Source organism: Colossoma macropomum, unplaced genomic scaffold (genome assembly GCF_904425465.1).
Source record: "Colossoma macropomum unplaced genomic scaffold, Colossoma_macropomum, whole genome shotgun sequence".
In the NCBI taxonomy this organism is placed as follows: domain Eukaryota; kingdom Metazoa; phylum Chordata; class Actinopteri; order Characiformes; family Serrasalmidae; genus Colossoma; species Colossoma macropomum.
The window spans coordinates 5,924,655-5,943,485 of NW_023494792.1; the positions used below are offsets into that span (position 1 = coordinate 5,924,655).

An 18,831-nucleotide genomic window follows, 5' to 3' on the forward strand; every position below is an offset into this window, starting at 1 on the left:
TTATAGTAGAGCCGGCACTGCAAAAGCAGTCATAACGTGCGATAATAACGTCCAAAAAATATATTAATTATTAATCCACCCGGGCCATCACAACTCCTTAAGGGCGCCATTTTAGATTTGTGTTTTATTAATGACCTAACTTTGGCACGCATGAATTGTATAATGTATCTCTTTCTCTTTGGCATTTTATACATATATTTAATTTGTATAATTTTATTTCCTTTTCTAAAAAGTGTGGTAATGCGAGTTTTTTATGTATTTTGTCTTTGCTGCTGTCCATGGTGCTACATTACCGTTTTATCTGTGGATCAATAGTCAGTTTGTTTGTTAGTAATCCCAACTTGTCGTGTCTCCATAGCGTTTCACACGTGTTTTAATTCCAGTTTATCATTTTATTTTCTTCAGTTTCTTAAATGTTGTCTGCAAATTATTCCCTATTGTGACTCACGGTGTCGCTGTTGATCAGCAAAGCAACGGGTATCTAGAGGGCGTTATTGTAACGCAGAGCTGCTCGGATTCGCTGATATTCAAGTCATTATTTGTCCAAAAATCATGTTATATATGATGTGTAGATCATTTGACTTGCGCAAGGCTTTGTCCCTTGAACACACCCACGTTTTTTCTCTCAGCCCTGTTCAGGAGGTCAATTGGTTGACGCTTCTCGTTTTAGACTCATTCAGCGACACTGCTCTGCCTTTTGTCTTTGCGTCACACATATTTCTTGCCTGTAATCGTTGAGTTTCTCCTCTGTATTTATGTGGATATAAACTCGAATTCTTCTGGAGATGGCATTTAAGCGTTTCTCGGTGCTGATTCGGATGTTGGGCTTTTGTCTTTTTATTCTTTTTGTGCACAACGCCAATGGAGATGTGAGCTATTCTTTTCCGGAGGAGATGAAACGCGGATACGTGATTGGAAATATAGCGAAGGATCTGGGACTCGATGTGAACAGACTGGCAGCTCGTAAGGCTCGTATTGATACTGAAGGTAACCGAAAACGCTACTGCGACATTAATGTGAATACTGGAGAACTGACCGTAGCGGAAAGGATTGACAGAGAGGAGATATGTGGGGACGAGCTTTCATGTGTTTTGAAATTTGATCTAATGTTAGAACAGCCTTTGGAGCTGCATCGTGTTTCGCTTCAAATTGAGGACATCAATGATAATGCTCCAGTGTTTTCGAAGGATTTAATCACGTTTGAAATCCGCGAATCTGCTGATAGAGGCGCTCGATACCGTGTGAATGAGGCTCATGATGCAGACATAGGACAGAATACCGTACACGGCTATGTGCTGGAGAAAAATGAACACTTTTCTCTGGCTGTCAGCTCAAATGTATATGGAAGGAAATATGTTGAGTTGGTGTTAGACAAAGAGCTAGACCGCGAGCAGAAGGAAGAGGTTAATTTAATTCTCACTGCAGTTGATGGTGGGACTCCGCCGAGATCAGGTACTGTAGCCATACACGTCACTGTACTGGATGCTAATGATAATGCTCCAGTGTTTAGTCAGTCTGTTTATAAGGTCGGTCTGCCTGAAAATTCACCTTTAGGCACGGCGGTGCTTACTGTGAGCGCTACAGATGCAGATGAAGGACCAAATGGAAAAGTGACTTATGAATTTGGTCGTATATCTGCTAAAGCCAGGAAGGTATTTTCATTGGATCTACATAATGGACAGATCACAGTTACTGGACATATAGATTTTGAGGAGGCTTCAGTGTATGAAATGACAGTTGAAGGGAAAGATGAGTTTGGTTTCTCTTCAGAAGCAAATGTAGTGATACAAATTGTTGACGTCAATGACAATGCACCTGAAATATTTTTGAAGTCTCTGCATACTCCAGTCCCTGAAAATTTGACTCCAGGTACAGAAGTAGGCATCATTAATGTGCAGGATAGAGACACAGAGAATAACGGACGGGTAAAGTGCTCCCTTCAGCAAAATGTTCCCTTTAAACTTGTTCCATCACTGAAAAGTTATTATTCTCTGGTGACAACAGGTGAATTAGACCGAGAGCTCGTATCTGATTATAACATTACAATCACTGCTACTGATGAAGGCTCTCCACCTTTGTCCTCCTCTAAAACTATTCATTTATCAGTAGCTGATGTGAATGACAATCCACCTGTATTTGAGGAGCAGGTTTACAGCGCTCATGTGAAAGAAAATAACAAACCAGGCTCCTCTGTTTGTACTGTAGCAGCAACAGACCCAGACTGGAGACAGAATGGTACTGTAGTTTATTCTCTTCTCCCTTCTGATGTCAGTGGTGCTCCAGTGTCCTCATTTGTATCCATTAATGGAGACACAGGTGTTATCCATGCAGTGAGGTCTTTTGATTATGAGCAGTTGAAAAGTTTCAAAGTGCTCGTCTTAGCCAGAGACAACGGTTCTCCTCCACTCAGCAGTAACGTGACTGTGAGCGTCTTCGTAAGTGATGAGAATGATAACTCTCCACAAATCTTATACCCCTCTCCGGAAGGAAACTCCTTCATGACTGAGATGGTGCCCAAAGCTGCCCAGTCAGGCTCTCTGGTGTCCAAGGTGATCGCAGTGGATGCGGACTCTGGTCAAAATGCATGGCTTTCTTATCACATAGTGAAAGCGACTGACCCAGGACTTTTCACTATTGGTGAGCACAGTGGAGAAATCAGGACGCAGCGGGACATTTCTGAGTCTGACAGTACAAAGCAGAATCTCATTGTTTCAGTCAAAGATAACGGACAGCCTTCACTTTCTGCAACCTGCGCCGTCTATTTACTCATTTCTGATAACTTGGCTGAGATTCCTGAACTGAAAGACATGTCTCATGATGGGAGCAGCTCCAAACTGACTTTTTATTTGATCATCGCGCTGGTGTCCGTCTCCACTTTCTTCCTCACCTTCATCATCATCATCCTGGCCATGAGGTTTTGTCACAGGAGGAAGCCCAGACTGCTGTTTGATGGAGCTGTGGCCATACCCAGCGCGTATCTCCCTCCAAATTACGCAGAGGTGGAGGGAGCGGGAACTCTCCGCAGCACCTACAATTACGATGCATATCTGACCACGGGATCACGAACCAGTGACTTCAAATTCGTCACTTCTTATAATGAGGGGACTCTGCCTGCTGACCTAACATTGAAAAAAGTCCAGTCATCTTTTAATTATCTTGAAGGGCTTGATGTTCAAACTGAGGATTCTTCAGAGGTATGATTTATTTATCCACAGTATATTTTTGAGCATTTTCAGTATACCATACCACCTATAAGCATTGTTTTTGGATGTTGCTGGTTCATTACATTGATTGCTGATGACAGAAATGTCTTATAGAGGTGACCTAGGCACCACAGAGCCTTGTACGTAGTACAGAACTTCAGTAAAATTCATATCTGTTTTATAGAATGATGACTAATGTGTTGAACATCTTCCACATCTGTTGTAATGTCTGGTGTTTAACTCATCATAAGTCATATAAATATATGGAAATCTAGGTTCTCGCAGTGTCGGTTGGAGGTATTATTTTAGACAGTTTATCCTAATGTGTATGTATTACTCAAACCTTCCTTTATTTTCAGTAGTAAGGTTTGTATGACAAAGCCCATTGACACAGCAGATTCAAATGATTCCTTATTCTCTGTGACCTCTCTGTGACCTCTCTGTAAAATCTAATGGGGCAAAAAAGCCACCATTTAAAGTTTACACTAGAAACCTTTGCATGTTTTCAACTTTATCATTTTAATTCAAACATAAACAGCCTCAGGACCCTTAGACTTTATCACTGTAACATATTTTGTCAATCAAAAGAGTATTTAAAGATCATGATGTTGTGATTAACCACTTAGTGACCAGAGCAGTGTGATTTTCTTCTAAAAACGTGGAGCTCAATGACGTTTTCATTATTGAATTTCATTCTTTTTCATTATTCAATCTATGATGCAAAATAGTATACGAACTTTCTCTGTGTGCAAGTTTTGCCGCATAAGAACATATCAGAAATCATTGTTGGACTTAAGGTCAAATTAAGTCATGTTGCAATAATCCATATCTAGCGATGTTGTTCTTAGAAAATTTGAATGAATTATTGTCGTCTTAAACATGTTGTCAGAAATAGACATGATTATAGCCTATTTTTTAAAGAAAAAAAATGTTTTTATTTTATATAAAGTCAGGCTATACTGCTGTGCATGTAAATGGAGCTATAAATAGTCTTTTATGTAGCTTTTATGTTCTTGTAAACATCTAGTTTTAATTCATTTTCTTTGACTAACTAAGAATGTACTCTGGCTATTGTGTGCATATAAAGTTAGAGAGATTAAATATTAAACAGTACACATTAAATGCAGAAATGCAAAACTGACAGCATACATGGTGTTGATGAACTGCAAATGACTACTAAAGTTTGAGTAAAATAAATTAAGTTCAAGATGTCTTTGAATACAAGAGGTAGGAGGATGTGAAAGAAAAGTATGAAGTTAGAGGAGAGACAGGTCTGAAAGCCTGAGAACTTGGAGATAGAACTCTTTTAGGCAGTTAGAACAGGATTAGATGTTCTGGTACCATTTGCCAGATGGTAACAGTGTGAAGAAGTCTCAGTTGGGGTGTACTGGGTTCTGTTGTGATACCAAGTGCTGTTCTTTCAAAATTGTTGTAAACCAGTGATATACCAGGCCAGTTCCACCAAAGTCTGAATGGTGCTGTGTTCTCATATTGTGCACTTCCTGGACCTAATTGTGATACTGCTGATGGCAATGCTATCCATAGTGGTTCTGTAGGAATGTTCTGGAGGTCAAGATCAAGCTTGTATGGGTCTCATTAGGAAGTGGATCTTTAATCTGAATATTGGAGAACTGAATATTGGAGAACTGACTACAGCAGAAAGGACTGACAGAGAGGAGCTTTCTGGAAAGAAAGCTACATTATAAAACATGAATTTATGCTGGAGAATCCATTGATGCAAAATAGTATGTGAACTTTCTCTGTGCAGCTACTTTTAATAATGTATATTTGCCAGATGGTAGCAAGGTGAAAAAGTCTCAGTTGGGGTGTGTATGGTCTGCATTAATGACACTAGATGCCTTCTCTCTCAATTTTTTTTTAGAAATGTTGAAGATGAGTGGAAATTGTGAACCAATGATGAACAGGCCAGTTTTACTCCAATCTGAATGGTGCTCTGTTCTAATACTGTGCACTTTCTAGTCCTTATACTGCTGGTGGCAGTGATTTCCACACACAGTATAGTTTTGAATGACAGGATGACTAATTTGAGGCTCATTAGAAAGGGGATGCACTGTTAGGCCTTCTGCATGGAAGAAGTTATATTTATGGACCAGATTCTCTAAGATATTCCCATGCCACATATTTTACCCTTTTTTATATAATGTTTTTGCTGCCATTGGCTATATTCATTTGCAGTATCTTTGGAGTTGATGAGGAAAACAAATCATAAAAAAAACAATAAATACTGTTTTGTAAACAGTGTAAATAAATGTCATTCAGGGTAAATAACCTGTTGAGACTGGCAGAGCTATACTCAATTATTAAACTGACTTTAAAAGCTAACTTACTTTTTTCCTTTATTAATTTATCTTCTTTTGATTCTTTTTAGTATACTTCTCTTTTGCTCTCCTTTAAAGGAATTAAAACATGCCAACTGTTGCCAATATTGATAGCATGCCTGTACCTCACCCTCCTATACTTTCATTCATTCCTTCATCTTCCTTTTAAAAAAATAAATCTGTATGTGATTCCTGAGTTCCATGTAGCTCTTATCAGTGTCTGCTTTTCTTTCATTCATCCACCTCCATTAAAAACCATCATTTTGTAACTCTTTGAATTTTCAATAGTCCTCAAACTTTAATAGAAGCATAAAATATTTACCCAAATCAATGCCTGCTGTTCTTTCATTCCTCTATTCTGTTCATTTTATTTATTTTGTAACTCTTTGAATTTTCAAGCTACAGCAATCAGATTGGCATAAAGGATCCAACTGTTACCCAAAGCACATGAATGCTTTTCATAGTCATAGCATTAGTCTATTTGTTCCTGCTGTCCTTTCTGTTATCCTTCCATTAGAGCCCATTTATTTTGTAAACGCTTGAATTTTCAAGGTTCAGCCATTAAATTAACCGTACACTGAACGTTTAATTTTCTGTTCTCTACAATAACTCTACAGCAACCAAAGTTTTCAGACTTCCTTTCCAGCTATGTATATTTGTGTTTTGACTAGCTGTAAAATACAAGAACAATATGTATCTGTATACCATATATCTAAATCTTTACTCTGTTCTGTATTACACATGGATTTGTACATATTCTGAAGAAATTCAGCAGACATATCTTTTTGTGCTGCTTGTCTACCTCACCCTCCTGCCTTTTTTCATTCATTTTTTTTCATGGCTTCCATTAACCTGGAAAAAAATAATCATTTTGTAGTTCAATTTTTTTATTCTGCATTCATCTATCAGTCAGAGTCTGCTACCCTTTCGTCCATCCCACCATCTTCAATTAAAATTCTTCAGTTCTTTTTGTGTAACTACTTAACTTTTTTAGCTACAGTCATCAGACTAGCAAGAGAGATCCACTTGTTGACCCTAAGAACATAAGTGCAGTTCATACTGATAGCACTCATCTGTTTGTCCCTACTCTCCTTTCTTGCATCCATCGGCCCTCCCATTAAAACCCATTCATTTTATAAACCCTTGACTTTTCAAGGTACAGCCATGGAAGCAGAAAGATTCAACTTTAGACTAAATGTTCATTTATATCCTGTTTTAAGAGAGTATTAGGGTATAATAAAGCTGTTGACCTTCACCTAGTTTATCTATGTTTCTGTCAATGTTTTGACCCAGGCATGTATCTTTAAATGCAATACATTTTGTTTTCTCACTGTTATAATGTACCAGCCGTTTAACTTTGAGCAGAAACTGCACCATAGAGGTATTTTTGAAATGTAGTTTTTAATAGTGACTCAAAGCGTCGCTGTTCACCAGCAAAGATATTTGAAGATTCGTATTTCTCTCCACCCCAATCATGATGTGACGATTCGAGACGTAAATTCGGCTTTTTATGTGAGTTTATTAACCGCGTATGGCTGTCTGAGCTATCGTGTTTCTGCTTCACTAGCGTTTCTTCACATTCAGATTTCGGTTTACACGTGGTTATATGGCTAATTTGATTGAATGAACGCACATTTCGCTATGGATTTCAGACGCTACTCGGCTGGTGTGGGGCTTTTGTTCCTTTGGACTCATGGCGCATTTTGCTTACGGAGACATCAGCTACTCCTTTCCGGAGGAGATGAAACGCGGATCTGTGATTGGAAATATAGCCAAAGATCTGGGGCTCGATGTGAAAAGGCTGTCGACTCGTAAGGCTCGTATTGATACTGAAGGTAACCGAAAACGCTACTGCAACGTTAATTTGGATACTGGAGAACTGACTGTAACAGAACGGATTGACAGAGAGGGGCTTTGTGGAAAAAAGGCAACATGCCTTATAAAACAGGAATTTATGCTGGAAAATCCTTTGGAATTGCATCGTATCAATTTACATGTTCAAGATGTTAATGATAACTCGCCCAAATTTGAGAAAGATGTTATCAAAATAGAAATAAGAGAGTCGACAGATAAAGGGGCTCGCTTTTTATTGGAGGAGGCTCACGATGCGGATATTGGGGAGAATGCAGTTCAGACATACATATTACAAAGTAATGCCCACTTTGTTTTATCTGTAAACACAAATGACATCGGAGGAAAATACAGTGAGCTGATATTAGACAAAGAACTGGACCGTGAACAGCAGACAGAAGTATCATTAATTCTGACTGCAGTTGATGGTGGGACTCCACCGAGATCAGGTACTGTAGCCATACACGTCACTGTACTGGATGCTAATGATAATGCTCCAGTGTTTAGTCAGTCTGTTTATAAGGTCAGTCTGCCTGAAAATTCTCCTCTAGACACTGTAGTGGTTACTGTGAGTGCTACAGATGCTGATGAGGGACAGAATGGGGAGGTAATGTATGCGTTTGGTCACATTTCACACGAAGATAAAAGATTATTTTCACTGGACCCTAAAACAGGAGCAATTACAGTAATTGGTCCAGTAGATTATGAGGAAGAATCTGCATTTGAACTGCGAGTACTGGCTAAAGATGCATCTGGATTAACCTCATATTCTACAGCAGTAATTGAAATTACAGATGTAAATGATAATGAACCAATCATAGTCATAAAATCTTTGAATAGTCCAGTCCCTGAGAATGTTTTACCTGGTACAGAGGTGGGCATTGTTAATGTTCAGGACAGAGACTCTGAGAAAAACCAACAGGTTCACTGTTCACTTCAGCAAAATGTTCCATTTAAACTTGTTCCATCAATTAAAAATTATTATTCTCTGGTGACATCAGGTGAATTAGACCGAGAGCTCGTATCTGATTATAACATTACAATCACTGCTACTGATGAAGGCTCTCCACCTTTGTCCTCCTCTAAAACTATTCATTTATCAGTAGCTGATGTGAATGACAATCCACCTGTATTTGAGGAGCAGATTTACAGCGCTCATGTGAAAGAGAATAACAAACCAGGCTCCTCTGTTTGTACAGTAGCAGCAACAGACCCGGACTGGAGACAGAATGGTACTGTAGTTTATTCTCTTCTACCTTCTGATGTCAGTGGTGCTCCAGTGTCCTCATTTGTATCCATTAATGGAGACACAGGTGTTATCCATGCAGTGAGGTCTTTTGATTATGAGCAGTTGAAAAGTTTCAAAGTGCTCGTCTTAGCCAGAGACAACGGTTCTCCTCCACTCAGCAGTAACGTGACTGTGAGCGTCTTCATAAGTGATGAGAATGATAACTCTCCACAAATCTTATACCCCTCTCCGGAAGGAAACTCCTTCATGACTGAGATGGTGCCCAAAGCTGCCCAGTCAGGCTCTCTGGTGTCCAAGGTGATCGCAGTGGATGCGGACTCTGGTCAAAACGCATGGCTTTCTTATCACATAGTGAAAGCGACTGACCCAGGACTTTTCACTATTGGTGAGCACAGTGGAGAAATCAGGACGCAGCGGGACATTTCTGAATCCGACAGTACAAAGCAGAATCTCATTGTTTCAGTCAAAGATAACGGACAGCCTTCACTTTCTGCAACCTGCGCCGTCTATTTACTTATTTCTGATAATTTGGCTGAGATTCCTGAACTGAAAGACATGTCTTATGATGAGAGCAGCTCCAAACTGACTTTTTATTTGATCATCGCGCTGGTGTCCATCTCCACCTTCTTCCTCACCTTCATCATCATCATCCTGGCCGTGAGGTTTTGTCACAGGAGGAAGCCCAGACTGCTGTTTGATGGAGCTGTGGCCATTCCCAGCGCGTATCTCCCTCCAAATTACGCAGAGGTGGAGGGAACGGGAACTCTCCGCAGCACCTACAACTACGATGCATATCTGACCACAGGGTCACGAACCAGTGATTTTAAGTTCGTCACTTCTTACAATGAGGGAACTCTGCCTGCACAGCAAATTCTGAAAAAGGCACCATCTCTTCTTACTGAACTTGAGCATGTTGCTGACATGACTGCTGATACTGATCAGGTGAGAATATTTTCTCATTCCATGTTGTAGAGTTTGTGGAAAGTTCATCTTTATATTATAGTACTCATGCAAACTTCATTGTACCGGCATACAAAATGCTGCAAGTGAAAAGCCTTCAGTTAGCTCACATGTTATAATCCACTTTAAGTTTTAAGTTTTTTTTTTTTGGTTTTTTTTTTTATTTGAGTATACAAAAACATTGAGTATCCATAAGTAAGTGTTCTCTTTACTGTTGAATTTTGAGCTAATTTAATTCTTTTTTTAAAACTTTTGTATCTATGTGAATGGACTATCCTGAACACCTGTCAAAGCCTCCTTGAAGGTCTTTTGCTGAATAGATAGATCTGGCACTGAAAAACATTTTTTTAAAACTCTTTGTCATGTTTATTAAGTGTTAAAATAGGAAGATATTAACACTTTCTATAAACATCATCTCTGTACGAAACACAAACACATAACGTGCTGTAAAGCATTCATAAGGCATTATAAATACTGTAAATGTTTGACATATTATGAATATTTAGAAAAATTCATTATACATTATAGCTGTATTAAATATGCATTACAAATGGTCAACATTTTGTATGCAGTAGTGTTCACAATACACTCTGTTGTCAGTGCCAAAGAAACTCCATATGTCACAGTGCATTTTGGATAAGAAACTTACAAACATTCCTTTAGTCTAAAATTTCTCACTTAACTAATCAATACAACTTACAAACTTGTTTGAAGTTGTAATATGAGTGTATAAATTATGAAGTATGTACATCCTGTCACTTAAAGCTTGTGAATTCCTGTTATAATACACAAATGACTGTAAGCTATTATTCTGTTAGAGATAAGTACAATTCCTTCAAGTTATTAAACGTCATGTTTATGACTAGAAAGATTTTTTTTTAACAATGACATTGTCATATTTTATGAACACTACTTATAATGCTTTATGGTAACAATTAGCATAATGATAGCAATAGCATTCTTTTTTTCATAAACATTTATAACCATGTTTATAATACCTTACAAATGCATTACAACATGTTATGCTCACAGATCCTTATACATGTGATATATCAGTCTGACAGTTGTGGCTATTATTTAAAAAGAAACATTTCAAATGCCCCTCCCCTTTTCCCCAGTATTATTTAGAAAATGAAAAGGAATTATAGTCTGTTTACTCTTGAGTTTGCTGTTTCATGTTCATGACATACTACTACAAGTGGACTACTGGATCAGACAGCAGTGTTACTGGAGTTTTAAACATTGTGTATACTTACTGTTTCTTTTATTCTGTTGTCCCACCTTGAAGATGTAAATTAAAGAAACTCATCTGTTACTACAGAATTTTTAGTCATCCTTTAGTCCTTCATCAGTGATCAGTTCCTTACCAGAGAATGCTGTTGGTTGAATATTTTTGGTTGATAGACTATTTCTAGCCCAGGGGTGACAAAGCTGTTTAACAACTTCAGTAACACCTCTGTGTCTGATCCACTCTGTTCAGCAAATGTACTATCATGCTACTACAATGACAGTGTCACAACAGTACCGAGAATGACCCACCACCCAAATAATATCTGCTCAGTGGTGGTTAGGTAGGCGTCCTGACCAATTATGGATAGGGAAAAGCAATAAATCAATTCATGCAGAGCAATAGTTAGACTAAAGTATGTAATTGTAAAACTACAACGGGCACCTTTTTTTAAGTAGAGCAGATGAAATGGACAGAGAGTGTAGGTAAAAGGTAAGACTACCTAATAAAATGGATTAGCATACTCATTAGCTGTATGGTCAAACCTATTTGTAAACATATCAACAGCTTTGTAAAAACAAAGAAGTATGAAAACAAGTAAATAAATAAATGCAATTAGTGGAATACAGAATCTCAGTTGATTAAGAACACAGCAGGATATCACTTATGCATTTTTCAGATCCTACAAGAATCAAACCCCCCCCCCAAAAAAACATAATGCATTTTTTTTCTGTGCAGCTAACATATAGTGACAAATTGATTGAATCATTTTGACAACAAAAGGCATCTTTAAACAGAAAACCACCACTAGTTAGTCTAATTTTGTAAAACATTTTTTAAAGACCTAAAACCTGCTGAATTGCAGCTGCACAAGGCCTTAAAATGTATCAGCGCTTAGGGCAGCATATGTTAAGATTATTTTTTCTTTCTTCTTTCATCTGTCTTAATATTCCTTTGAATTTCCCTTTTAGGAATGTGTGCATGTGTCTTTTGCAATTTCTGTCACCTTCATACCCTGTGATTACATGTTTATTAAATATTTGCCTGCAAATATGACAAGCCAGGCATTCTGCAGTTGATGTGGAAACTGCATGTATATTATTTGGTCTCTGGGTGACGCTCTTCTAGTGCAGAACCAGATCAGCAGAGTGCCCTCATTCCCTGCTTTCATTAGTGTTGCACAGAGAGAGTGAAGGGCGGGGGATGTGTGTGTTAGTGCTGGGAGCACAGAGCAGAGAGAGAGAGAGAGATGAAGAGAAAAATCTAAGCCGACAGTATCAGGCTTCACAGCGTAGGATCTGCTCCATTTTTGAACAGACTCTGAACAGCAAGATCAACACAGAATGTTCACACATCTCTGTTATTTTTGCATATTAGGATTCAAATGTAACTTTGTATTTTTTGTATAAAATGTTTTTTCCACCGAAACACGTTTTTTGTTTAAGAGCGCGATGTGTAAAGACGCTTGTTGTGCTGCATATTTCTGTCTGTGCCATTCTGTTTGGTGGCACACTCGGTGAAGTGCGATACTCAGTTCCAGAAGAAATGCAACGGGGCTCGGTGATTGGAAACCTGGCACACGATTTGGGGCTTAATGTGGATGAGCTGATTCAACGCAACGCAAAGGTTGTGGCGGAGGGAAGCCGGCAGTTCTGTGAGCTAAGTACAGAGACGGGCTCTCTCTTGGTCAGTGAGCGGATGGATCGAGAGGAGCTATGCGCACAGACTGAGGTATGCATTGTGCAGTTTCAACTGCTACTCGAGAACCCGCTCAAAGTGTACAGCCTTGTACTGGATATACAGGACATCAACGACAACGGTCCCTTCTTTGATAATGGACAAATCGAGCTGGAGCTTTTGGAGTCAACAGTTCTGGGGAGACGCTTTCCACTGGAGAGTGCACGAGATCCTGATATGGGTGCTAATTCAGTTCAGCACTACCGACTAAGCGAAAATGATTATTTTGCTTTGGAAATGAACACTCATGTGAATGCAAATGCATACCCTGAACTGGTTCTTAAAAAGCCGCTTGACCGTGAAAGCCAGGTGGATCACTTCTTGACCATCAGTGGAGTGGATGGGGGTCATCCACCTCTTTCTGGTACAGCTTCCATTCATATCCATGTGCTGGATGCAAATGACAATGTCCCAGTTTTCAGCCAAAGAGTTTACAAAGCTTACATACATGAGAACTCTGACCGAGGTACGGTTTTGGCAAAGTTAAACGCAACAGATTTGGATAGCGGACTTTATGGCACAATCAGCTACTCCTTTAGTCACGTGCCTGATAAGACCAGAGGGGTTGTTGATATTGATCCTATGACTGGTGAAGTGAGAGTAGCAGGGGCAATTGATTACGAAGAAGCAAGCACACATGAACTGGACATTCAAGCCAAAGATGGAGGAGGACAGTCATCACACTGTAAACTTATTATAGAGGTTACTGACCTCAATGACAATGCACCTGTGATAGAGATCAAGTCCTCATCCCCCTCTGTCTCTGAGGACGCCTCACCTGGGACCATGGTTGCTTTGCTCAATGTTTACGATCTGGACACTGGTGCTAGTGGACGGGTAACATGTGACATTACTGATGATGCGCCATTCAAACTTATATCAGAAGTGAAGAATTATTTCATGCTTGTGACTGATGGTGTTTTAGATCGGGAAAAGCGTTCGTATTATAACATAACAGTGACCGCAGTGGATGCAGGTACCCCTCCTATGTTCAGCAGTAACATTGTATCCATAATGGTGGCAGACATTAATGACAACCCCCCTGTCTTTACTCAAAGTGAATACACCATTGAGGTGCCTGAAAACAGAGCGCAAGGCTTGCCGGTGATAAGGGTGAGCGCTGATGATGCAGATGCTGGGCAAAATGCTCAAGTTCAATACTCATTAGCAGAGGATGCAGTCTCTTACTTTTCGATGAATGCAGAGACAGGAGAGATCTTCACTTTGCGCCCTTTTGATTATGAGATTTCAAGCCATTTCTGGATACGTGTCATGGCGCGAGATGGGGGAAGCCCTCCCTTCACCAGCACTTGCACTGTTAGGGTTTTCATCAGAGATGAAAATGACAATGCACCTGTTGTCCTTTACCCAGTTCAGTCTAGTGGATACATTGCAGATGACATAGTGCCCTTAGCTGCTCCTAAAGGTTATCTAGTCACTAAAGTGGTGGCTGTCGATGCAGATGCGGGGCACAATGCCTGGTTGTCTTATCATATAGTAAAAGCTACACAGCCTAATTTATTTTCCATTGGGTTACACTGTGGAGAAATAAGGACGCTTAGACCATTTGTAGATGATGATGAACCGAAACAAATTTTGGTGGTTGCTGTAAGAGATAATGGAGCTGAGTCTCTGTCTGCCACAGCCACTGTGATTATTGCCATTGGTGAAGGCCTGCCTGTTATAGACGAGCTTTCTGCCTTTGGCTTGGATGAGTCACAGGTGAGAGATGATTTTACGCTGTATTTAATAATTGCTCTGGCTGGGGTGTCCATTCTTTTTCTCATTCTTATCACTATAGTAGTTTACATGAGGTTCTGTAGACACAACTACATGCACCGCACCTCTGCAAAGCTTCCTGTTTTCCCCCCAACCTATGGACCACCAGGCTATTTTGATGTTAGTCGATGTGGTACACTGCAGAATGACGATAGGTACAGTTCATTTTTAACAACAGGGTCATGGAGAGGTGATTTTAGATTTGGCTCAGAGGCTTTTGATTATGATACACTGAGGAAGAGTGGGACAATGGTGCGTGTGAGTGGAGATAACACAGCCAATGTAAAAGTGGGATCACGTGCACATCTTTCAGTGACACGGTGAATTCGGTCCAAATGTTAGAGTGAATTCATAAACAGCAATAGCAAAACATCAAATTAAATCATTACTATAATTAATCAGTTTGTTTAATCCAAATGCTTATTCTTAAAACTAATATCTGTGTTAGCATGTATAACAACTTCTGTTGTAACTGTCGATTCTTGGAGTTCAATAATTTACTGTAGTGATGCATGTGACCTGACCTTGTATTCAATATTAATTTGAACTCTATTGTGTATGCATTGTATTTTAATTGAAGTTGAGCAAGGGGTGCTTGAAGTTAACACTGTGAAATATGGACATGTTCTCAGTATTTGTGTGTTTCATTATTTATGAATCATGTAACTTGCCTAAAATAGTGTGTACATTTTAGGCCAAATTAATATATGAAGCTGGGCATTTTCTGTATATTCTCCTTAATTGTCTTACTGTACTTATTTAATACTTTATTTATTTATATATACTTTATTTAACTGTACCTCTCTCTCTCTCTCTCTCTCTCTCTCTCTCTCTCTTTCTGTCTCTCTGACTCTCTCTCTCTCTGTCTCTCTCTCTGTCTCTGTTCCAGGACAAGAGATTAGAGAAAAATGATCAATCTGTTAATCACATGCAGTCCCATTTGTGAAATAACACAGATGTGTACTCACTTTCACACCAAATTATCTCTCAGCACTTCTCTAACTTTACATGGACCTCAGTATTATGTTTATTTTTCTCTGTAAAGCACTCTCCTAGTCAACATGTGTGCAATTTGTTAGTTGTATTAGAAAGTAAAAAACAACTAATAAACTCACCCTTTCTGTCTATTTTGGTTCCATGTTTCTGTATTTTCTTCAGTGAATGTTTTGCTTAAATGCCGATTTCTGAAAACTATAAATTTTATTCAGTCCTGCTTTCAATATTGAATATTTCCATTCTAACATTTTACACTGAGCTGGGAGTTTATTAGATACACTTGTGTCAAATAGTAACCATAATTCATATCATCATTTGAAAGTTGACACACCTGTTTTCTCACCAACTTTGCCTACCTATCATGTGTGAATGTGATGCTATGATATATTTAATTATAAGTGCATTCCTAAATACTATATAGACAATTACAAACAGAAATACAAGTAGAAATTACATTGAGTTTTTACTCAGGCTAATCTCCAGTTTTCATGACTCTGTTTGGCACCACAGATGATGTAAATGTAAAGTAAGAAAAAATACAAAATGTTGAGTGTTGACATAAACATGTTCTATTTTTAATCATAGAGCCATTTATAATTTAGTGGCTGTGTGTGTGTTCTCCTGTCTGCAGCAAGAAAGTATGAGTTGAAGCATGAAGCATTAAGATATGTACTTTTTTCTTTTTTGTATTATTTCCTTTGAATGAATTAGGCTGAAATAGGCAAAGTGTCGATACTCCTAATTCATTTGTTATTGAATAAATGCATGTATCATGGTTGACATGTCTAGTATTTGACTTCAGTTTAGAGGCTTTTCTTTAGCCATTTGAATGACATCGCCAAGAGCTGCTCTCATGTAGAGAATCAAAATGGAGGGTTTTGAGCTTGTCCTTGCCAAAAGTAATTTCCAATAATCTGCTAGACTCTCACCACTATAAGCCGGTTAGAGGCTTTTACGGACTGTGCAAGCATGAAAATGAAAAGCTTGGTACAAGTAAAGTGTATTGCATGTTTAATACTCTTTGTAGGCATACTGAAGACTTCCCAGTGGTACTATTGTCTATCATCCTACTCAGTTTTCTTCAGTCAAGAACTCCAGATCTCACAATAGAGTTTGGTTAATCACTGGTTCCTCACTCATAATAAGGCTAAATGTGGAAGACTTGCTTTGTATTTTTCCTTGCTAGATAAGAGGCAAATGTCATCTTTCAGATGTCTCTGGTGGATTTTTTTTAGCTTGTGGTATTTGGAATATGTTGCCCTACTGTACGTGATAAGTACTGATATGGACTTAACCAGGCCACAAACTTGGTCTTCAGTAATGCTGCTGGTAAGAGAGACTCACAAATGGATTTCTTCTTGGGCAAATGTGTTGGTTCCTTGCGTTTGCTGGTGCATCCTGGAATATAAATATATATGTAAAATGAGACAAGCTTAATAGTTTTTGAACAGGCTTATTATACAGGGAGATTCACTTGAAAGAGGCCCCAAATATTCTGTTGTAACTCCTGTTAAGATGAAACAATCTGGACCAAAAAAAAACACTACATACCTTGAGGTATGTGTAATTGATTGCATTACATGTGATGCTGGAAGTGATCTCCGTAGTCTGCCAGACGCAGGGGCATCCCAGCTTGTTCGAAGCTTCATATACCGAAGAGCACATTGCACGTTTTATTTGAATTGCTTCGTTTGAATTGCTTTTTATATCTTTTTAGGCTTTTTTTCAGTAAAGTTTAATTTTAAGAGGTCAATATTGTTTTTGTGAAATGTGCATCATGCCCTGAATACCCCACCACATGTACCTTAGTCCAAAGAAATTTTATTTCATGAAAATCGTATTCAGCATCTCAGTCATTGGGAATAACATGCTCAAAAGCTCATGGGATGAGATGTTTATGATTTCAGGCTTATGTTGTTTATGAAAGTCTCTCCTTCTAGCTGATCTGTGATGTGTTACAGTGCAGCACAGAGATGTAATGCCCTGCCAGCCAGTCACTGTGTACTAATTCTCATGTTAACCCATGTATGCATAAACGATTGCTGTAGGCAGACCTAGTTTTCACTCCACACAGCAACTGCATGAGAAGGAGGAGGAAGAGAGTGTGCACAATTCTAAGATGTATTAGACAAAAAGAATCATAATTCTACTGTGTTTGATTTTATAAATTGTTTTCTTATTGTTAAGCATGTGAATAGAGTGTACAGTACAGAATACATCATGATGCAGTCTGACGATTAAATATCCTGACAGAAGCAGAACTGTTTGTTTCACCATAGGCAGCAGCTCTCATAATACTCATTGAAATATCGATGTGATTAAAATCTTCTCAACAATACAGCAATGGGTTATACAGCACTGAAATATTATCATGATGACATTGTAATCATGGCATTACCATGGAATGCAACTGTTATAATCTAAGCCTGTTTCATTTCCTTGTTTTTACCATTTTATTTCAGAGGCTGCTGCACTTTTGCTGAAGAATTCCTTCAGTAATTGGAATGTGATTGTTTTATATTTTCTAATTATTCTCCATCTTTTTTTCTCTCTTTGTGCTGTTTATTGCCTGATGAATGAAAATGGACCTGTCCTCAAACAGGTAAGAGACAATTTCATTCTTTAAAAAACAAAACAAACCAAAAACATTATATTGAAGTGGACATATAAATTTACATCTTGAAATTTTATGCTGATTAACACATTTCTAGAGCAGTGGTCTCCAACTCATGTCCTGAAGAGCTACCTTCCTGCAGAGTTTAGTTCCGACCTGTATCCAATAAGCTGTCCCGCCCCTTATTTAACTCTAATACATCTGATCCAGCCAATCAGGGACTTGGGAAGAGGTTGATTAGCTGGAGAAGGTGTGGCAAATTGTGGTAAGAACTAAGCTCTGCAGGAAGGCAGCTCTCCAGGACCAGGGTTGGAGACCACTGTTTTAGACATACATTACATGTGTTCAAACTTCATGTAGGGGTAGTCATGGGTTATTTATGTAAAGTATGTCACAGTATACACTACTGAGTATATCATGGGTGTTGTCAGTATGTCTGGAACACTGAACAACTGCATGTGTCATAACAGTGACAGATGTAGACAAATTAGAGCACAGTATCCATGCACAAACTGCTTAGTAACAACTAGATGACTGGAAGTCAGCCCATTTTTGGCTTTCATTCCTTTCTTCTTAAATAGTTTTTTTTTTTTACTAATCCATACACTCAGTTTATTTTGTACAAATCCGTACACTCATCTCTTTTAACCCCTTAAATGGTCAAGGCAAAGGCAAAGTTGCATCACACACTCCTATAAGAATATCTTATGTTATAGGAGTATGCCAATTAGCATTGAAGTCCCTGTAGTTACTGAATAATAAGGCTTAGTATGTAATAAGCCTGGGATTTTAAGTAGTTAAATCAGGCATTGATATATTTCTGGTGTATTCTGTTAATTCTGGTTTTTAGTAAGCCTCAAAAAAAAAAGAAAAAG

General features: G+C 38.6%; 3 protein-coding genes and 1 pseudogene across 4 annotated transcripts in view; all 4 read left to right on the forward strand.

The window, feature by feature from the left end:
• Positions 1 to 18,831, forward strand: part of LOC118811457 (protocadherin gamma-A11-like) — a 192,282-nt gene that overhangs the window by 49,375 nt on the left and 124,076 nt on the right. The gene's annotated exons all lie outside the window — the stretch shown is intronic.
• LOC118811470 (protocadherin beta-16-like) lies at positions 547 to 17,982 on the forward strand. Its single transcript, XM_036575699.1, has 2 exons — positions 547 to 3,194; positions 17,945 to 17,982. The coding sequence occupies exons 1-2, from the start codon at positions 786 to 788 to the stop codon at positions 17,966 to 17,968; spliced, it is 2,433 nt and encodes an 810-aa protein (XP_036431592.1). The 5' UTR covers positions 547 to 785; the 3' UTR covers positions 17,969 to 17,982.
• Positions 7,056 to 9,718, forward strand: LOC118811466 (annotated as a pseudogene).
• Positions 12,241 to 14,749, forward strand: LOC118811471 (protocadherin beta-15). The gene has a single exon (XM_036575700.1). It carries the CDS (start codon positions 12,241 to 12,243, stop codon positions 14,668 to 14,670), a length of 2,430 nt encoding a protein of 809 aa, XP_036431593.1. The 3' UTR covers positions 14,671 to 14,749.